Here is a 16,298-nt window from a genome sequence, read left to right as displayed (position 1 = left end):
TTGTAAATGAACATTTGTTAACGTGTGACACAACGAAAAAAAAAAGGAAAGGAAACTGTAGAAGTGGGTATTAGGCATCTTCCTCTACCTTCAAACGAACTCCATTTGCGGCAACCCCACAATTCCTCGGAGTTTTTCCACTACCCTTTTGAGAAGACTTTGGTGTTGTTTTGGCTCTCGGCACTGAAGACCTGCACCTGCTGGCACTTCTGCTGCTTACGAGGATGTCAGCGGCTTCGTTGTTACATGCAACTTCATCTTCTACTTTAATTTGCACATCTCCTGTTGAACCCGTCCTTTTGCGTTTGCGTTCCTGAAGAACACTCAACACCTTTTGCTGAAAAACGACTGGATTTATACCCACCGTACGAGCCACATCTGACCGTTTGAAAACACCAACAAGCTGATGAGCCATTTCAAACATGTTGTTTCGGAGAGAAATGATGATAAACTGCGCACCACTGGCTTGACGAAGGATGTAGTTTGCAACAATGGAAACGTTGCGGAAGTCCAGTGCGGCGTCTATTTCATCCATGACATAAATCGGTGTCGGTTTAATGTCGTGCAGCGCGAAAATAAGTGCTAAGCTCGACAGAGTCTTTTCACCACCAGAGAGGTTGGAAATCTGCTTCCATGACTTTTTCGGGGGTCGAACAACAAACTGAATTCCTTCAAAGGGATCATTTGCATCAACAAGTTCCAAGTCCGCGTCACCACCGTGTGTAAGCAGTTGGTAAACTTCACGCAAACGGTTTTGAACACGAACAAAACACGCCATGAAACAGTCCCTGCGTTCATCCTTCAACTTTTGCAACCGTTGGTCGGCCGCATCTGATATTTCCCTTATTCGAAGATATTCAGCCTTCCCCTTGCGGTGCTCAGCATCGCGCTCACGCCACAGCCGAACCGCACGGAAGTCGATCATATTATTCAACCTCTTGGCTTCTTCACTCAGTAGTTTTGCTTTATGCACACATTCGTCGTAATTGTAGTTCAACAGTTGCTCTGCCGAAAGTCGAAAAGTCATGTTCCTCACATCCACCTTCTCCTCTTCGCGGTCCTGAGAGAGAACTTCGTCTGCACCGTTATCACTACGACCATCCCTCTCCGCGTCCTGAGAAGCAGACTCATCGTTTGCATTTACTGCGTCATTCTCTTCGTCCTCATCTCTTCTTTCTTCGTCGTTATCTTTGAGGTCTAGAGTTTCTATGCCATAAAAATCTACGTTTTCCCTAATTTTTTCCTCACAACCATCAATCTTCTGCTCAAACTTCGCCAACTCTTGCAAAGCATCAGCCATTTTAGCCACTTCTATCTGTCGAAACCGGTCCTCATCGTCTAACCGTCTCTGAGCCTCAACCAAAGCCTTATGTGCCACTGGTACAGCTGCCTTTGCACCTTCCAGAGCCAACTGGGCGTCGTTAAACCTCATCTCCGCACCTTTGAATGCCCGCGTAACCTCCTCCGCTATTTCCTTCGCCGTCACAAGCGCCGCCTCCAACTCACCAGAAGACTCAGCAAGAATGCGATTAAGATCTTCGTTGTATTGCGCAATATCTCGCTCTTTGCGTTCTTGCGTCGCACGGAGACGCTGTGATAATCGCCGACATTCCCGCAAGGCTTTGTCTTCTGCCTCCACCCGTTCCTGTTGGGTCTTCAGGTTCTGGCATAGCGCCTTGTATTCAAGTCCACCAACGTTGTCAATTTTGTTTTCGAGTTCTTCCAGTGCACTACGGTGCTTGATATGAGACTTCTCTGCGGCACCAAGCTGTCTTTCTGCTTCCTCGACAGCACACTCCAGCGCCCTCCGTTTCCTCTCGTTCTCTTGCGAAGCCTCCCTAATTTCCCGCTCTATCCGAGCCTGGCGCTGCGAATCCGCTTCCACGGTGACACGAAGCGTGTTTAATTCCACATGAAGTTGCGATATCTGAGCAGGATTGAGGTGCCGCTGCTTTTCGCGTAGTTCATGTATTCTACTCTGGGCGTCGCACTCGGCTTGAGCCGCTTCCACCAGCTCTGCTTGCAAGTTTTGAAGAGTTGCGCGCACCGCCTCCTTGTCTACCGGAAGTCGAGCCGCCTTCAGCCCCGCCCCACGTGGCGTGTTACCGCCTCCCGTTAAGGACCCACCGGGCTCTGCCAACTCTCCACGAAGCGTTACGACACGATAACGTTGAGGACCACCAAAGGCCACCTCACGCGCCTCAGTAAGACCAGATACCACAAGTGTATTCCCCAAAGCCTGATAGAAGGCAATACGGAACCGGTCATTGACAGGGGTAATAAGATCAAACAAGCGCTTTGCCTTTGGGGTTGGTGAAGTGAAGGGTGTTTCCATTCGGTTTCCAATTTGCCGTTCGATTTCCTTCAGTACAATCATTGTGGCACGTCCAATGTCATGCGTGCGCAGCAACTCGAGGGCTTTGGCTGCCGTCTCCCGATCTTCCACCACGTGATAAGACCACGCGTTGCTTGCCACACCAGCTGCAACATCGTATGCGTCATCAATGCGACCAAGTTGTCTTAGTGTGCCATAGTAGCCCTTGAGTGAGCGCTGCAGAAGAAGAAATCTAACGGCCCGATCATCGCTTTCACCTTCGCTAAAGGAATTCTTGATATCCTGTATAGAAGCATTTATGCTGTGTTTCTTTTCTGCTGCTTTTGCAAGGGTTTCTTGAAGACCCTTTAGCTCCGCGTTGTATTTATTGGGATCTGCTCCTTTCAAGAGCCTCTCCACTTCTTCAATACGCCGCATGTTACATTGTAACGCAGAGGCAATGTTATGTAACTGTTCCTGCCGCTTCGTCCCCGAAACATCAAGTAATTGTAAGCGGTTTTGGGCCGTATCAAGTTGCTCCTTTGCTTCCACCAGAGCTTTTTCATATGGGGCAAAATCAGCCTTCTTCTTATCTAGCTCCTGGCGAAGTGGTGTGAAGATGCTAACAAACCTCTCTGTTGCGACGTCATACTCTTTCTGAAGTTTTTCTACTTGTTCTCGCGCTTCATTGAGATTCTGCTGATGGATGGCAGCCTCTCGATCCGCGTCCTGTTGTTGTAGTTGAGCCTTTTGTATGTCGCTTGCAGCATCTTTTATTTGTTTTTCCTTTTCTTTCCTTGACTTCGACTGCTCATCGGCCCCGGATTTCAAACGATCCACCTCCTTCTGAGCAACGTCTCTTTTTGTACGGGCTGCGTCACGCTCCTTCGTTGCTTCAGCGAGTTCTTTCTTCCGTTTGTGAAGCTCATCCTCAGCAGCTGACTTCTCCGCCATTTTTTCATCCACAGTCACCTTCAATTTTTCGACACGGTTGTCTATTTCTTTCAGAAGACGACGGGGTTCAGCGAGCTTCTCTTCGACAATTTGCATCCTCAGCTGGCAGAGTACAATCAACGTCTTTTGTTGTAAATTGTCTTTCTTGACGAATTCTATCGCACTATTCTTGGCGGAGTCTAGCGCCTCCCGTTCAGCGCGTAGCTTACGCTCGCGATCCAAGGCGTCTAAACGCTGTTGTTGCGCCGCTTCCGCTTCCCGTGTCGCCTCTGATATGCACTGTGCAAAGTCGTTAGTTCCTATAAGGTCATCAAGGTACTCAAGTAAACCCTCCTCACCCTCACGCTCTGCTTTAGGTTTCATGAGTGCAATTTGCTCCACTTCACCTTGAAGAATAAGAAACCGGTTGTGTTCCAGGTCTACACCCTCTTTGATGAGCGTCTCCACGACCTCCCGTTGCGTTGTTCTGGTGCCTTGAATGAAATATTGAGAGGCACCGGTTTTATACACCTCCCTCTTAATGGAAAGTACACTGTTTGGGATTTCCTCACGTTGGTTCGGGTCCCGTTGCTGTTCTGCACTCTCGCGTAAGCGTACAAAATGCACTGTTACTGAGGCATATGTGAAATTTGGATGCGCCGCAGAGGTATGAATAAGTTCAGAGAGTTTCTCCAAACGGATCTTCCTCGCATTCTTTCCAAACACGAAGAGCATTGCATCAATAACGTTAGACTTTCCGGAGCCATTAGGTCCAACAACCGTCGCAAATGTCTTATGAAACGGTCCGATGCGGTGCTTTCCCGCGTACGATTTGAAATTCTCTACGTCAATGTCACGTATTATCAGTCTCGAAACCTTTTCTACCACTGGTTGAGCAATATCTCCGTTGCTTTCACAGCTCATCCCACGTTCGTGTCCTCAGGTTCGACTTTTCCTATATTTTGATTGTTATAAAAAGGAAAAAGGAAGCAAAAGGAAGAGGAGTAAGATAGTAAGAAGACTGGTGCTTCAGAAACTAATGTCAAGGGCGCACCGCTACCTGGGGCCGTAAATAGTGACATGAGCGTGCTGTTCGCAAAAAAAAAAAAAACATGTAACAATATGCCAAGTTCAGTAAACATGGTGATTAAATCGACCACAGCTGATACCTGTTTTGCATGAAGACACGAATACTCCCTATAAATGGCCCTCGGCTTTTTCTCCGTAGCATTAGTGATATGTTTACTTAAAATGTACCCGCATCAAATCTTTGGCGCCCTATTCGCTCCCGGAGTCAAGGGCACATGACGTGGAAGAAACTAAGCGCCATTATAACAACATATACGAAACCAACAAACCGCACACTTGCTGGAAAAGAGAGGGAATTTCTGAAAAAAAAAACGTGTCAAGGAATATCGGTTACCGCAAGGAGTTTTAACATGATAAGTTGGCTAACGTTGGTACGCAGATGTTCAAGGAAACGTGCAACCGTTGTTTTACAACTCCTCACTGCTACCCTGATCACATTAGAAATATGGGCGCAATATCCGATGAGAGAGAGATAGAGAGAGAGAGAGCAAGAGGGGAAGCCCAACATAAGAGGCATAACCGACGGAAGAGGGAAAACATAGCTGTTATACAACAGAACACTCATAAAGGCCGCCCTCCAAGCTTGGAAACTACACAATGCTCAAATGCATGCCCACATCGGCTCTAGTATTAAAACCTAATATTTCAGCTAAATCTTCCCTTTTCTTCCAGTGGATACCAGAAAATACTAACAAAAAGGGGAAAGAAAGGCTGTAAGGTATGCTTCAGGAACTGCGTTTCAGGGTCAGCACTCAGCACTACATCGGTGAATCAACTTGCCACAAAAGCAAATTATAATATGGGAGTGTGCGCGCATGAACAAGGGGGCAATTCGTTGGAACAAATGTTATCTTACACCACATGAGCAAACCAAAACGACATCAGGCGAAGGTCGAGGGAGAAGCTCAAAAAAAAAAAAAAATGGATGCATATACTTTCCCCCTCTCCCACTTCGCGGCAAATCGATGTTTCTGGAGTGATGGGACGGGACCGAAAACAAAACAAAACACAACCGCCGACTGCTTTTTAAAAATACTACCCAATGTTTTACCCCTCTTTTTGTTGGGGTGTTCTGTAACTTACTCCTAAATTCAGCAAAGACATGCACCAAAAGTACCTAAAATGGGCAATGGCGGAAACAACTATGGCGCCTCCAATGAAAATTTCGTTAAGCATGAAACAATAGCAAAGAATACACACGTAGGACCGCCTCCATCCCTCATTAGCACACCACTGAGTGAAGGAGGAGGACGAATCACACCAAAAAAAGAGCGTTAAGAGAGTCTTCAGTTGTGAAAGAAAATAGAAGGGACACACACATATATATACGCTTTTGTATACATATCATATATGTATACCGGCGCTCCCCTTCCACATCACAACTTCATAAATATCGCTGCACCACCAAACGAAGCCATATACCTTCAATCCCCGGTGGGTCTTATTTTCATCCCTTACGTGAACTTTCCTTGCCCACCTCCAAACCCCCGTGGAACCGAATTTAAATGCACTCCCACCGTTGAACCATAATCTTCTGTACTGAGAGAAGGGCATTTTTGGCTACCTCAGGAGTCTCGTGTGACATCAGCTCCATAACACGAGCCATGACACCTTCCAACTGCGGTAACTGCAGCAGCGCACGGCCTGTTGGGTGATGCCGGACAATCTCACCAATGTCATGGCATGCAACAGCGAGAGTAAGGCTGTTGGTGGAATTCATAATTATATTACCCAATGCCTCCAGCACCTCATAGCCGTTTTTCTCAAACTGCATAATATTGCTCTGCCAAAATTTCGCACAGGTGTGCACTGGAGTCCACTCAAGAGACCCGCTAAGTACTTCACCACGGTATTCCGAGAAGCTAGTTAAGGTTTCCATGCTGTTTTCAAGCACATTCAGCAAGTCTTGTATGAGTTCACTTATATCCTCGTCACCAAACTTACGGCGAGCAAGCTGAGTTAGCGTCTTCAACATGCCAACACCCACCATCTCAGCAATAAAGGAGGGACCCTTTCCTCCATTCACTCGCGCAAGTTTAAATATTTCGTCCGAAACCCATGTGGCGTCGGAAGGATTGGTCACTGCGTCCATGTACTGGCGCTCCGCCTGCACGAAATTCCAAAGGACCATCAACGCGACGCGGACACATTTCTCTTTTTGCATACGTTGTATAACACGGTGAATATGTGGCAACATCTTGTGTTCCTGCAGGGAGACGACCCCGTCAACCTCATAGGAGAGTAACCACGTCACAACCAGCACCTCGTATGTCAACTGAACAAGACTCGCTGCATCATCGCCTATGGTGTCAGTAAGAAGCCGCGGAAAGTACTGCACCAGTTTGTTGTCAAAGAAGTAGTGGCGTAGAGCTTTCGCGTGGGCCATAATCGCGCAGTTATGAACTGCAAAGCTAACCGCTTCAACCTGTAACGGGTTAACCGAAAGGGACTCGTTCACAATAGCAAAGAAACGCTCCAACGACTCCTCATTAAGCTTCGGATCGGCATACCGCAACGTCGTCGCAGCTAAATACAAGGTGGGGTCTGAAATCATTCGGTCGCGACTGTGTGTGGTGGCGAGGTAAAGGAACATCTGAACGGGGTCTTCCTGGTCTACCAGCACTGATGAACACAGTCCCAGCGTCTTTCCCATTACGGTTGACGATCGAGCGAGATCCGCAAACAACCGCAACAGAACACCAAGAGTGCTTTTATTATGCGTAGTTGCAAGCGTTTTGATCAGCACCATGCAGATGTCCTCGTGCCTTCCCCTCATATAGGTCTCCAACACCCTTCCATGCTGCGGGCAGTCAAAAAGCTGCTCAAGCACCTGCGTCATGGTTTCATCTACGAATCCCGTTTTTCGCACGTGGAAGAGCGCATCCGCAACCTCGGGCGTGGACGACATGAATTCTCTCTACAATATCAATAAAAATCCCCGTTGAGTGTCAGCTAGAACTTCAGACAAACACAGCTACAGTCACAAAAATGTATATGAGCAAACTAGCCGTTCCAGGTGCACAAAAAAATTTTAAAGGAAAGCAGCGAAACTAATGAAAACGTCAGGAAAGTTAAAAAATACAACAGAATATCCACTGTTAAGAAGAATGCAACGAATCCCAACAACTCGGACAAAAGAAAACGAAGTAAAATAACCAAATTGAACAATAGCGAGAGGTCGTGTAGATATCCTAACAGTAGCGACACCAGCAGCATCTAACAACGTCACGTGAGAGGCACCTTACCCGCAATTCGCTTGAGTCCCTTTTCCCTGATGTACTCACTCCTTAAGTGGTGGTATGTATGTGAAATCTTTAAATCGGGGTGACACGCACAACCGCGTCCCCCTTTTCACAATTTATTATCTTTTTTAAATCACTCCGCGTACAACCTTAAGCAGCCCCTAGTTAACCCCCTTCACAACCTTCAAAGCATTGTAGAAGCTACCATATATCAATAAACGGTGAGGGAATATTGAAAAAAAAAAATTATTTTTATAGCTGAAACAAAAAAAGTGAAAAAGAGAAGAGGGAAAACAAACAAAGGCAAACAAAACGAAAATACCGAAGTGGCGCGTACAAGAAAACGCGAGAGCGTTAAAGCACTCTGCTTACACAAAAACCACCACACCTTGTTTTAAGGCATACACAACACACACAAACGGAAAAAGAGACAGCATGACCAACACCACTCCGAAAAAAAAAAGGAAAAAAATGGTATAGAATTACTAACGAAATCTTTCGTCGACAATTGGTACATCCGCAACGGTTGTATCTGAATGCACATATATTACTCGTACAAACATACGGGTAACATGTACCTTGCAACGTGATGATAGTGAATGCTACAGAGGGGATCAGAAATAGTACAAGCACGATATAAGGCATTCAAGTACTCTACTTACTAATTCGTTTCTGAACAGCAGCCTTAAGAGCTCTTTGCTTTTCTTCGCGTAGTTGTCTATACCTAATCAGAGCTTCCGCCTTCTTGGCACCACCATTAAAGGTTGTTGTCGAATTCGGGATGGAGGTGGAACTAGAACCGCTTAAACGCTCTGTAACGAGAGCACCTTTTACACGACTTCCCACTGACGGCGGTGTTTCCTCCCGATCGTTCGCCACGGGGTGAATTTCACTAGGTCTAAAATGGTATACACTCCACTCACGCTTCTCTTCCACCACTGCTGCATCGCACGGTATGCCACCCACGGGTGCGTTTCTGACGCGGGAATTGACATGGTGCCCAGTTACTGCGCTTCTAGGGACAGTTTGCTTCATGGCAGACACCGCCCTGGAAGGAGCTTTCCTTTGCGAAATGGGGGTTCGTGCTTGGCTTATAGTTGAGGTAACAACATCCGACTCCATCCCCGTCTCATCATCCTTCCACTTCTTAGCTTCAATGGCCTCAACCGGTTCCTCTACCGCCAGGTTCCCCGCAAGTCCAGCTCCACGCACTGCATTTTTCACGTCACCTCCAACTAACTTTGGTGGAGTTCGTAACTTCTTCGCTTCAGCTGCAGTTCCCAACGGCCTCCCAACCTTAGGTGAGACACGCATAGCGTTACCAGAGGAGGTTGTTTGCTTCACAGGAAACGCGCGAGGTTGCGTATACGACACTGAAGGTGCCGCGCCAATCCTTTTTGGCACTTCCCTCTCGTGGACTGCTGGGTCGAAGTCTCTTGGGACCCCAATCTCAAGCGCATCCTTTCCACCATCTGCAGAAGTTCCCATGCCTGCAGGCGTTTTTTGAGTCTGCTTCGGAACATGGAAATCGTCATGGGAAACTCGTCTGTTCGATACTAATCTAGAAACACCATTTCCCCTACGGTGAGCAATGCCGGCACTCTGACACCGTGATGGTTTGGCACCCTTAGCTTGGTCCGACTCTAATAGCGGTTTCATCTGTGTACCGCCCGTCGCTAACCGCGCAGATGTGGTGGTCTGAGGGGTATTCTTAACGGTTGGGCTGCTTCCTCCGTCCTTTGAAGTAGTTGAAAGCGGCGTACGATCGAGTGTACTTTGGGAGGGTACCGGCGGGAAGTCACAGTAGATCTCTAGTTTTGCACCACGCAGTCCGCTAGGTGCTTGTTCACTAATAAATACGTTCCAGTCTTCCTGCGTAAGCAGGGATATACAGTCTCCTTCAGCATCTTCATATCGTAACCGGAGTTTCTGCCCCGCTGGTCGATGATGCAGCGCCGTCTGCTGTGTGCACAAGTCGTGCACCCTCTTATACACTTCATCAAAGGTGCACGTTTCAGTTCCTTGGATTCGCAGCACGCGCAACTGCGCCTCGAAGTGGATCTTGAGCTTAAATCCATCCACATCAGAGGAACGCGCCCTTCCTGCTAGTGCTCGTTCGCTTGCTGCGGGTTCGACCCATGAACCAAATTGTACATGTGACCATTCATTTTGTGGATTTCCCACCTCAGTTTGTTGAGTCCGCGTACGTGTGAACGCCGCGATCGCATTTCCGCCTCCCCTGACGCTGTGCGACCCGCAACTCAACCCACTATTGCTCCTTGTGTGTAGACCATGGGCAGTACCGCTATCAGATTCAGGATCACTTTCGTGTTGGAAGCGACAAAGACCTTGCATCGCCCGGGTAGCAAGCCGCTGCCAGGCCGCTTGGTACGCTGCCGTTGTTTCCGACGTCCAAACGTGCGAGGGCACGTGCGCAAGGTTCATTTTCATAGGGTTCACACGCTTCACAACGAAGTCTGTGAGTGACACTCCAGAGGGAAGATTCTGCATTTCCCTAAGCAAGGTATTACAGCGCTGAACCGTCTCTTCACCGGCCTCGGGGTTACCCACAATGCCAAGTTGCAACAAAAGCTCATTCGCCTGATGAATTGTACGAAAGAGAGTTACCGTTTCGCCCGCCTGAACAGCCAAGCGCAAAGCCATCGTTATATTCCCTACCTGCTGTAGATGTACAATCTGCTTCCTTGCCTTCTCCGCTAGTTCAGTGTCTTCGGCTGACAGTTCTTTTCCAGCGCGCAACTCCTCGACAGCACAGAGACATTCCGCCAACCTCTTCCCATCCTTGGTTGTCATGGCCACCCGCAACGCCTCCATACGGCTCTTCCTCCGTTTTAGGGATTGCTCCACCGCTGCAAGGGGCTCCTCCAGGTACTGGTGCAGGAGTTCAGATAACGTCTCACCGGGTTGAATGATCTTACCTATCATACTGCTTTCCGTCAACGCCAGCCGCTGCGCGCGAGCGAACGCGCCCTTAACGTCACCCAACTCCGCCTCCTTTTTTGCCCCCGAAACGATCGCCTCCCACTTTTCCATCGCAGGAAACCAACTCTTCTCCACCCAATCAACAAACGGGCATACAATCCGCACTGTCCCTCCCCCGCCCTTGTTTCCCCAATACTCACCAAACAGCTCCTTAACACGCACTGCTTCTCGTGAGGCCACAGCACGACGCAGCACGAGCACCTTACGTGCGCCTCCTACTAGATCACTGACGGCGCTGCGGCAGCTTTTCAAAGTCTCCCTGCTCCCCATGAAGAACTCTTGTACATCCGCCACGTCGTGATTGCGGTAACGCACCTCTATGGCATCGAGTACAGCATCGATGTTTGCTGCCGATGCACCAACCTCCTTCTCCAGCTCCCTTAAGGAAATGCTTTGTGAAATCGATACGTACTCCAGTCTTGCAATCCACGCAAGTAAAGTGGCCGCTTGGTCGTGAAGCTCCGCAGCGAGTGCCCGCCTTGTTGTGCTCTCACGGTCCGACGTGTTTACCGCGCGACGGAACGTGACAAGTGAGCCATGCAGCGTGCGCAAGGATTCCGGTGGTGGAGAGACGCGCTCGCGCCGTGTGAGAGAAACGGTAACGTGCTCCACATACGTGAGTATTGCCTCAAGTTCACCGAGTGGGTCCGCATTTACCTCCCCAAGAGGACCTCCACGTGGCGGGGTCTTCATCTGTTGAACAGGTGGTCGGTAGAAAAGCGAGTCTACGCCCCGCATGCTCTCTGGATGAAACCTGTTGGCAGCCTCACCCTTTACATTCTCCTGATTAACGGAATCATTTACCCATTCCCCCAAAGAACTTGGATGAACAGGGGGCCTGCAAGTGGGTGAGCTGGAACGCGCAGAGGTGACGGGTGCGACCGGTTCACTCTTCTTTGGCATTGCTCAGCTGGATAGTCGAACTGCTGAAGCACCTGCTGGACCTAAGAAAAAAACGAGGTATAGTATCGCGACAATAGCTTACAGAGAAACTCCACGAGTCGCCAAACCGGGAAATTCAGGTACCGTTCCACGTCACAGTCTCTCTTCTCCCGTGTACGTCAATGGTAACAACCACCCTTCTTAGTTGCAGCAACCAAGTATTCTTTCCCTTCAGCACAGTACTGTTACTTAGTATCAGAAATGACAGCTCTTAAACACCTCACTGAGCACTTGTGAAAGAAAAACTGTCAAAACTGTTTATTCTCCTCCTCTTTAGAAGACAATGGCGGAGCGTGCGTATATGGTTTGTGTATGATTTCTACAGGTAAGGGGCGCGTCTGGAGGGATCTATCAATTTCTTACGAAAGGGTAACGTGGAAGTCGCACAATCTCCCACCTCAAAGGTCCCCTTTTCCCCCAGTGTGTGAATTGCAGCTGAGGTCTCTTACGGAATGAAAGAATAGCTATTGGAGTTTAGTAAAGAAAAAAGAGAACAAGAAAGTCTGTGGTTCGCAACCAACACACGAACAGCGTATCGAAAGTATTCTTTTTTAAAAAGGAAAAGCCGCAATCAAAGATAAGTAACACCGAAAAAAAACCAGAAGTCACACGCGCGCTGTGCATATGTTACACACAGCAACATCCATCATTCCCATTAAGCCCCTCTTCACCAGAGATGACGGCAGTCAATGTTATCTGCCAACATCTTCTAGTGGTGCTCTCATGCTTCGTCAAGTATACACAGTGCCATTTTCGATCTTCACAGCAATCACGGAATCGTGCGAAACCACATCAAAGGTCCCCACGGCTTCCCGTCAGTTGGTCCTGCTCAGCAACAACAACAACAGCAGTTGTATGGCCGGACCGCTCCGTAATCGTGTTATTGTTTCCCTGCGCAATATTCTCATCCGTCAGCCGAAATGGCACTAACAAACGGCCGAGTACCTCGCGGTTGGAGGGCCCACCCCGCCAAAACTCCAGCCGTGCCTCCCAATTTCCCACTACAAGACGGTGAAGCGGCTTGACGGTGCTACCGCGAAAGGCGATATGCTCCTCTTCCCCATGATGAAGTGGGCATGACACAACCGCAGGTTCCTTAACTGTGGGTGCCTGTGAGGTCGTGGCATTAACTTCTTGTTTAGCCTCCTGTACTCCAGAGGTCTCCCGTTCCTCCCACGTGCATTTCGCCCCTTCAATGAAACTGCAGCACAAGCCATAACCATTCTGGTCGAAGCCCTTGTAGTGCACCACACTGTTATTAATTGCACGAAGCTGCAGAGAATACCTGTATACGTCCGCCGCGTCTGCATTGTCATCTTTACCGCCACCCATCGTACGGAATGCGGCATGAATCGTCACACTGCAAGTCGAAGTGACAGCAGTTGGTTCAGCCTTCCCCGTAGCGTTTCCAGTGGACTCACATTTCACAACAGCGGAAGCATTGAGTACGTTATATCGTTTAAACTTACAATTTTCCGCTGCGTCCATGGAAGTTGAAGAAAAGCGTGGGAGCGAAGCAAAAGGCCTCATACAACGGAATCCCACAGTGGTATTAGATCCACTGTCGGCACTAACAGTGCCCTGGATGTAGTAGGGCACGAAATGCAGCGCCACAAGCGAAAGTAAAGCCACTACAACATTTGAATGAGCCATAAAGCCACTTGAGGGCTTCCTACAATAAGCACTGCGCATTAAGAAAAAAAAATTGCAGGGATGATATGAGCGGCGGATATCGTATTCACGTAGGCATTGAGGCTGCGTCGCCACGGACATCAATATATGCAGTAGAGGTATGCGTCACATAAAAACACAAAGATTGGTACCACGTTTTATTGGCGTCTCTCGAATATTTCACGTTGGAAGATCATGCCCCCACCGAGATGGTAAAAAAATAAATAAGTAAACGGGGGAGATACATAGGAAAGATGAAAAAAGAAAAAAATAGTTAACTGCTACCGTACGAATCCTCTCCCCAATCACGACTATTGGTAACCCATTACCACCATCTGTCGTTACACTCGCAGCATTTGATGCAATGACATTTTCTGTGATCACGGCGGTGACACCTTTGTGTCATTTCCATTTTAATGCAAACAAACAAAGATACACTCAACACATTCACTCACACATACTTAAACGGACCCGCAGAATGTCAAGTGCTTTACTCTTTTTGAGCAGCCGACTCCGAAAACTTGCCCCTTCGGATTAAAAAAGTGAGTGTTTGTGATGAATAAATACGGAAACATTTCCTATCATATGTGGGACACTGAGGTACACGAAACATACGGTGACGGAAAGGGGGGATGCAAAACCCTCAATCATGACACGACTTTACTAAATCCTTCTATTTCTATCTGTTTCAAGCACTTCGTCATAACTGGAACACTCAGTTCCTCCTTCTGTTGCAGCAATAAAAGAATAGACTTTTGTATACTCCTCTCAGTCAATCCCTTGTCTCTTTCAATATGCATCAAAACTGTCTCATGAAGGAGTTCCATAACCTCGTCCCGCAATTTGTCAGCGCGTTGAATAAACACGCTTGCAATTATATCTTGTAGTTCTCGCAGTTCCGGAAGCCACGGCGTGGTGGAGTAAGCACGATGTGATAGTCCTTCCGTACGTATAGGCGGCGCCTTGCCTTCTTTCGGTTGGAAAGAGAACGATCCTCTAATGAAACTGTCGCCCGGCAGTCGCCAATTACCTTCGAGATCCGCCGAAAAATTACCCTCTTCTTCACTCTCGCTAAACATACCGGATGGCTTTTTCTTTTTATGTAGAAAAACGAAGAGTGCCGTTTTCAAGTTTCTCTGTTCTGTGCAGCAGAGTTCGACTCTGAACTGCATATGTCTCATATGACGATAATAAGTAAAGTACAAAAATAAACCGTTCAGGCACCCGCACAGTGGTACAGCAAACAGTATATAAAGTCTCTGCCACACGATTTCACCCTCTGCGTTACGTCCTGGAAAGCTATTACCTGCAGGATAACTGTCCGTCGGGGTATCGTTGGCATTTCCGAACTGAAAGTAGAGCGGAGGAACCGCAACTGCAAGTAAAAGTGCAGCAAATGTTATGGCGTTGATAAATAATAGCCACGGTAGCATCTTTCCGCTTCGTCAAATGCGCCAGTGGCGTCTGCAGCTTACCACTAAAGAGAAAAGGAGAAAGAAGGTCGATAACACACAAAGGGGAGGTGAAAAATTGTGATTTTTATAAGTGGAATTCACCACCGGTTTGGAAGAAGTGCCACAAACGAAAATGAGACATTTTTTGAAAAAATCCGCCTCTGCACTGCGATAACCACGCAACACACTCTCGCAGGGTTAATATATATATATATATATATATATATATAACAAGCTAAGCGATTAAACGGCATGCACCACGTCATCAAAGACAACATAATGCATGCCGTCAAATGCAGAGGGACGTAATGTGGGAAGCAGAAGCCACACACCAATCCAAATGTTAGATATGCGGCCTCCTCTCCTTAAATGTGTAATCAATGGATCTCCCTTCGTTTCGAATAATGCAAGTAAGTTACGTTGTCGGCCAAGGTCATATGGATTGCGAAAGGGAACCAAACTCCCTTGAAAGGCACTTTGTTTTTGTGCCACAATGAATGATTCCACAGCTGTTTCGTTCCGTAGCGCCGCAAGTGTGGCCGCTCCAAATAGGAAGAGAAGTATGAAGAACGTAATGGTGCAAACGCCAAAAAGCAACAATATCGGAGAAGAGTAAACTCCACTTTTGCAGAACTGATGCGATGTTGACCGTTTGACATCACGAGCTGCTACAGTGGAGCCGTGCCACACGGAATGTGTGTATATTGCACATAACATAGATGACACAAAACCTGTTGAAAGCAACAAGTACAACACCATCATTAAAAAGTAACGGTTGTTTTCCGCTTGAACACAATTGTTTATCCATGGGCAGTGGTGGTCCCTCCTTGCAATGCAACGACCACATATCCGGCAGTGGTACTCACGCGGTGCTTTTAGACGCTCGCATATGTGACAAAAGCGCCTCGGCGCATCCAACAGTCGGCATCTTTCCTGAGGGGGCAGTGCCTCGGCCTGCTCTGTCAATCTTTTCGTTTCCTTCGGGTCTATATTTGGTCCACAGAGGCAAGCGACAGCAACGTAATTAAACAAAATACCGAATGATAGTATACAGCATAGGCCGTACAAAATCATGAAGCCTAAAGTCCCTGGTTCCACCAGCATTGGTATCACTGAGCGCACAGTTGTCACACTGCAGAAAACTACAAGAGATAGGCCCATTGTCAAAACTACGATACCACCGCGCTGTACCATAATGTACGTAAAGTACCAAACCGCCTCATGGGTACTCCGTGATGTGCGTGTCATTGCCTTTCTACTGTTGCAAATATGAAGGGGCGCCGTAGCACCCTTATTAAGTCCACGCCTATAAAAGGAAAGTAGCAAGGAAGGCGACAAACATTAAACACTAGTTAGCAAACCCAAAGAAAGGACAAACCCACAGAAGTAAATGAAAATGGAGGCACTAACTGTGCGGAAAGGAGAATGAATTGACTGGAGGGGGACAAAGAGATTACGTAAGCAACTATACGTAAAATGAAACAATAATGTGACGGTAGTAGTAACTAACTTGTAAGCAGTGGCACACTCTCCTATCCAATATATCCATAACCAAATTGACAGCTCGAGCGGTTACACAAGGACCTGTTCATAATCAGTAAGCAAAAAAAAAAAATAGCGGAGGCCAATACCCCCCCCCCCCACACACAC

General features: G+C 47.7%; 6 protein-coding genes across 6 annotated transcripts; all 6 read right to left on the bottom strand.

Annotated features, from left to right (window-relative positions):
• Positions 1-70: 70 nt before the first annotated feature.
• Positions 71-4,171, bottom strand: TbgDal_X760 (structural maintenance of chromosome 4, putative; the record flags this gene model as incomplete). Its single annotated transcript, XM_011778959.1, has 1 exon — positions 71-4,171. One exon carries the CDS (start codon positions 4,169-4,171, stop codon positions 71-73), a length of 4,101 nt encoding a protein of 1,366 aa, XP_011777261.1.
• Positions 4,172-5,837: 1,666 nt separating this feature from the next.
• Positions 5,838-7,244, bottom strand: TbgDal_X750 (ATP synthase, putative; the record flags this gene model as incomplete). The annotated part of the gene is made up of 1 exon (XM_011778958.1): positions 5,838-7,244. The coding sequence occupies one exon, from the start codon at positions 7,242-7,244 to the stop codon at positions 5,838-5,840; it is 1,407 nt and encodes a 468-aa protein (XP_011777260.1).
• Positions 7,245-8,232: 988 nt separating this feature from the next.
• TbgDal_X740 (hypothetical protein, conserved) lies at positions 8,233-11,484 on the bottom strand (the record flags this gene model as incomplete). Its single annotated transcript, XM_011778957.1, has 1 exon — positions 8,233-11,484. One exon carries the CDS (start codon positions 11,482-11,484, stop codon positions 8,233-8,235), a length of 3,252 nt encoding a protein of 1,083 aa, XP_011777259.1.
• An 831-nt stretch (positions 11,485-12,315) lies between these two features.
• Positions 12,316-13,296, bottom strand: TbgDal_X730 (hypothetical protein, conserved; the record flags this gene model as incomplete). Its single annotated transcript, XM_011778956.1, has 1 exon — positions 12,316-13,296. One exon carries the CDS (start codon positions 13,294-13,296, stop codon positions 12,316-12,318), a length of 981 nt encoding a protein of 326 aa, XP_011777258.1.
• A 545-nt stretch (positions 13,297-13,841) lies between these two features.
• TbgDal_X720 (hypothetical protein, conserved) lies at positions 13,842-14,627 on the bottom strand (the record flags this gene model as incomplete). The annotated part of the gene is made up of 1 exon (XM_011778955.1): positions 13,842-14,627. The coding sequence occupies one exon, from the start codon at positions 14,625-14,627 to the stop codon at positions 13,842-13,844; it is 786 nt and encodes a 261-aa protein (XP_011777257.1).
• A 264-nt stretch (positions 14,628-14,891) lies between these two features.
• On the bottom strand, positions 14,892-15,896 carry TbgDal_X710 (hypothetical protein, conserved; the record flags this gene model as incomplete). The annotated part of the gene is made up of 1 exon (XM_011778954.1): positions 14,892-15,896. One exon carries the CDS (start codon positions 15,894-15,896, stop codon positions 14,892-14,894), a length of 1,005 nt encoding a protein of 334 aa, XP_011777256.1.
• Positions 15,897-16,298: the final 402 nt, after the last annotated feature.

This window comes from Trypanosoma brucei, chromosome 10 (genome assembly GCF_000210295.1).
Source record: "Trypanosoma brucei gambiense DAL972 chromosome 10, complete sequence".
In the NCBI taxonomy this organism is placed as follows: domain Eukaryota; phylum Euglenozoa; class Kinetoplastea; order Trypanosomatida; family Trypanosomatidae; genus Trypanosoma; species Trypanosoma brucei.
Note: the sequence above shows the minus strand (reverse complement) of the source record. Positions and strands in the feature narration are given on the sequence as shown.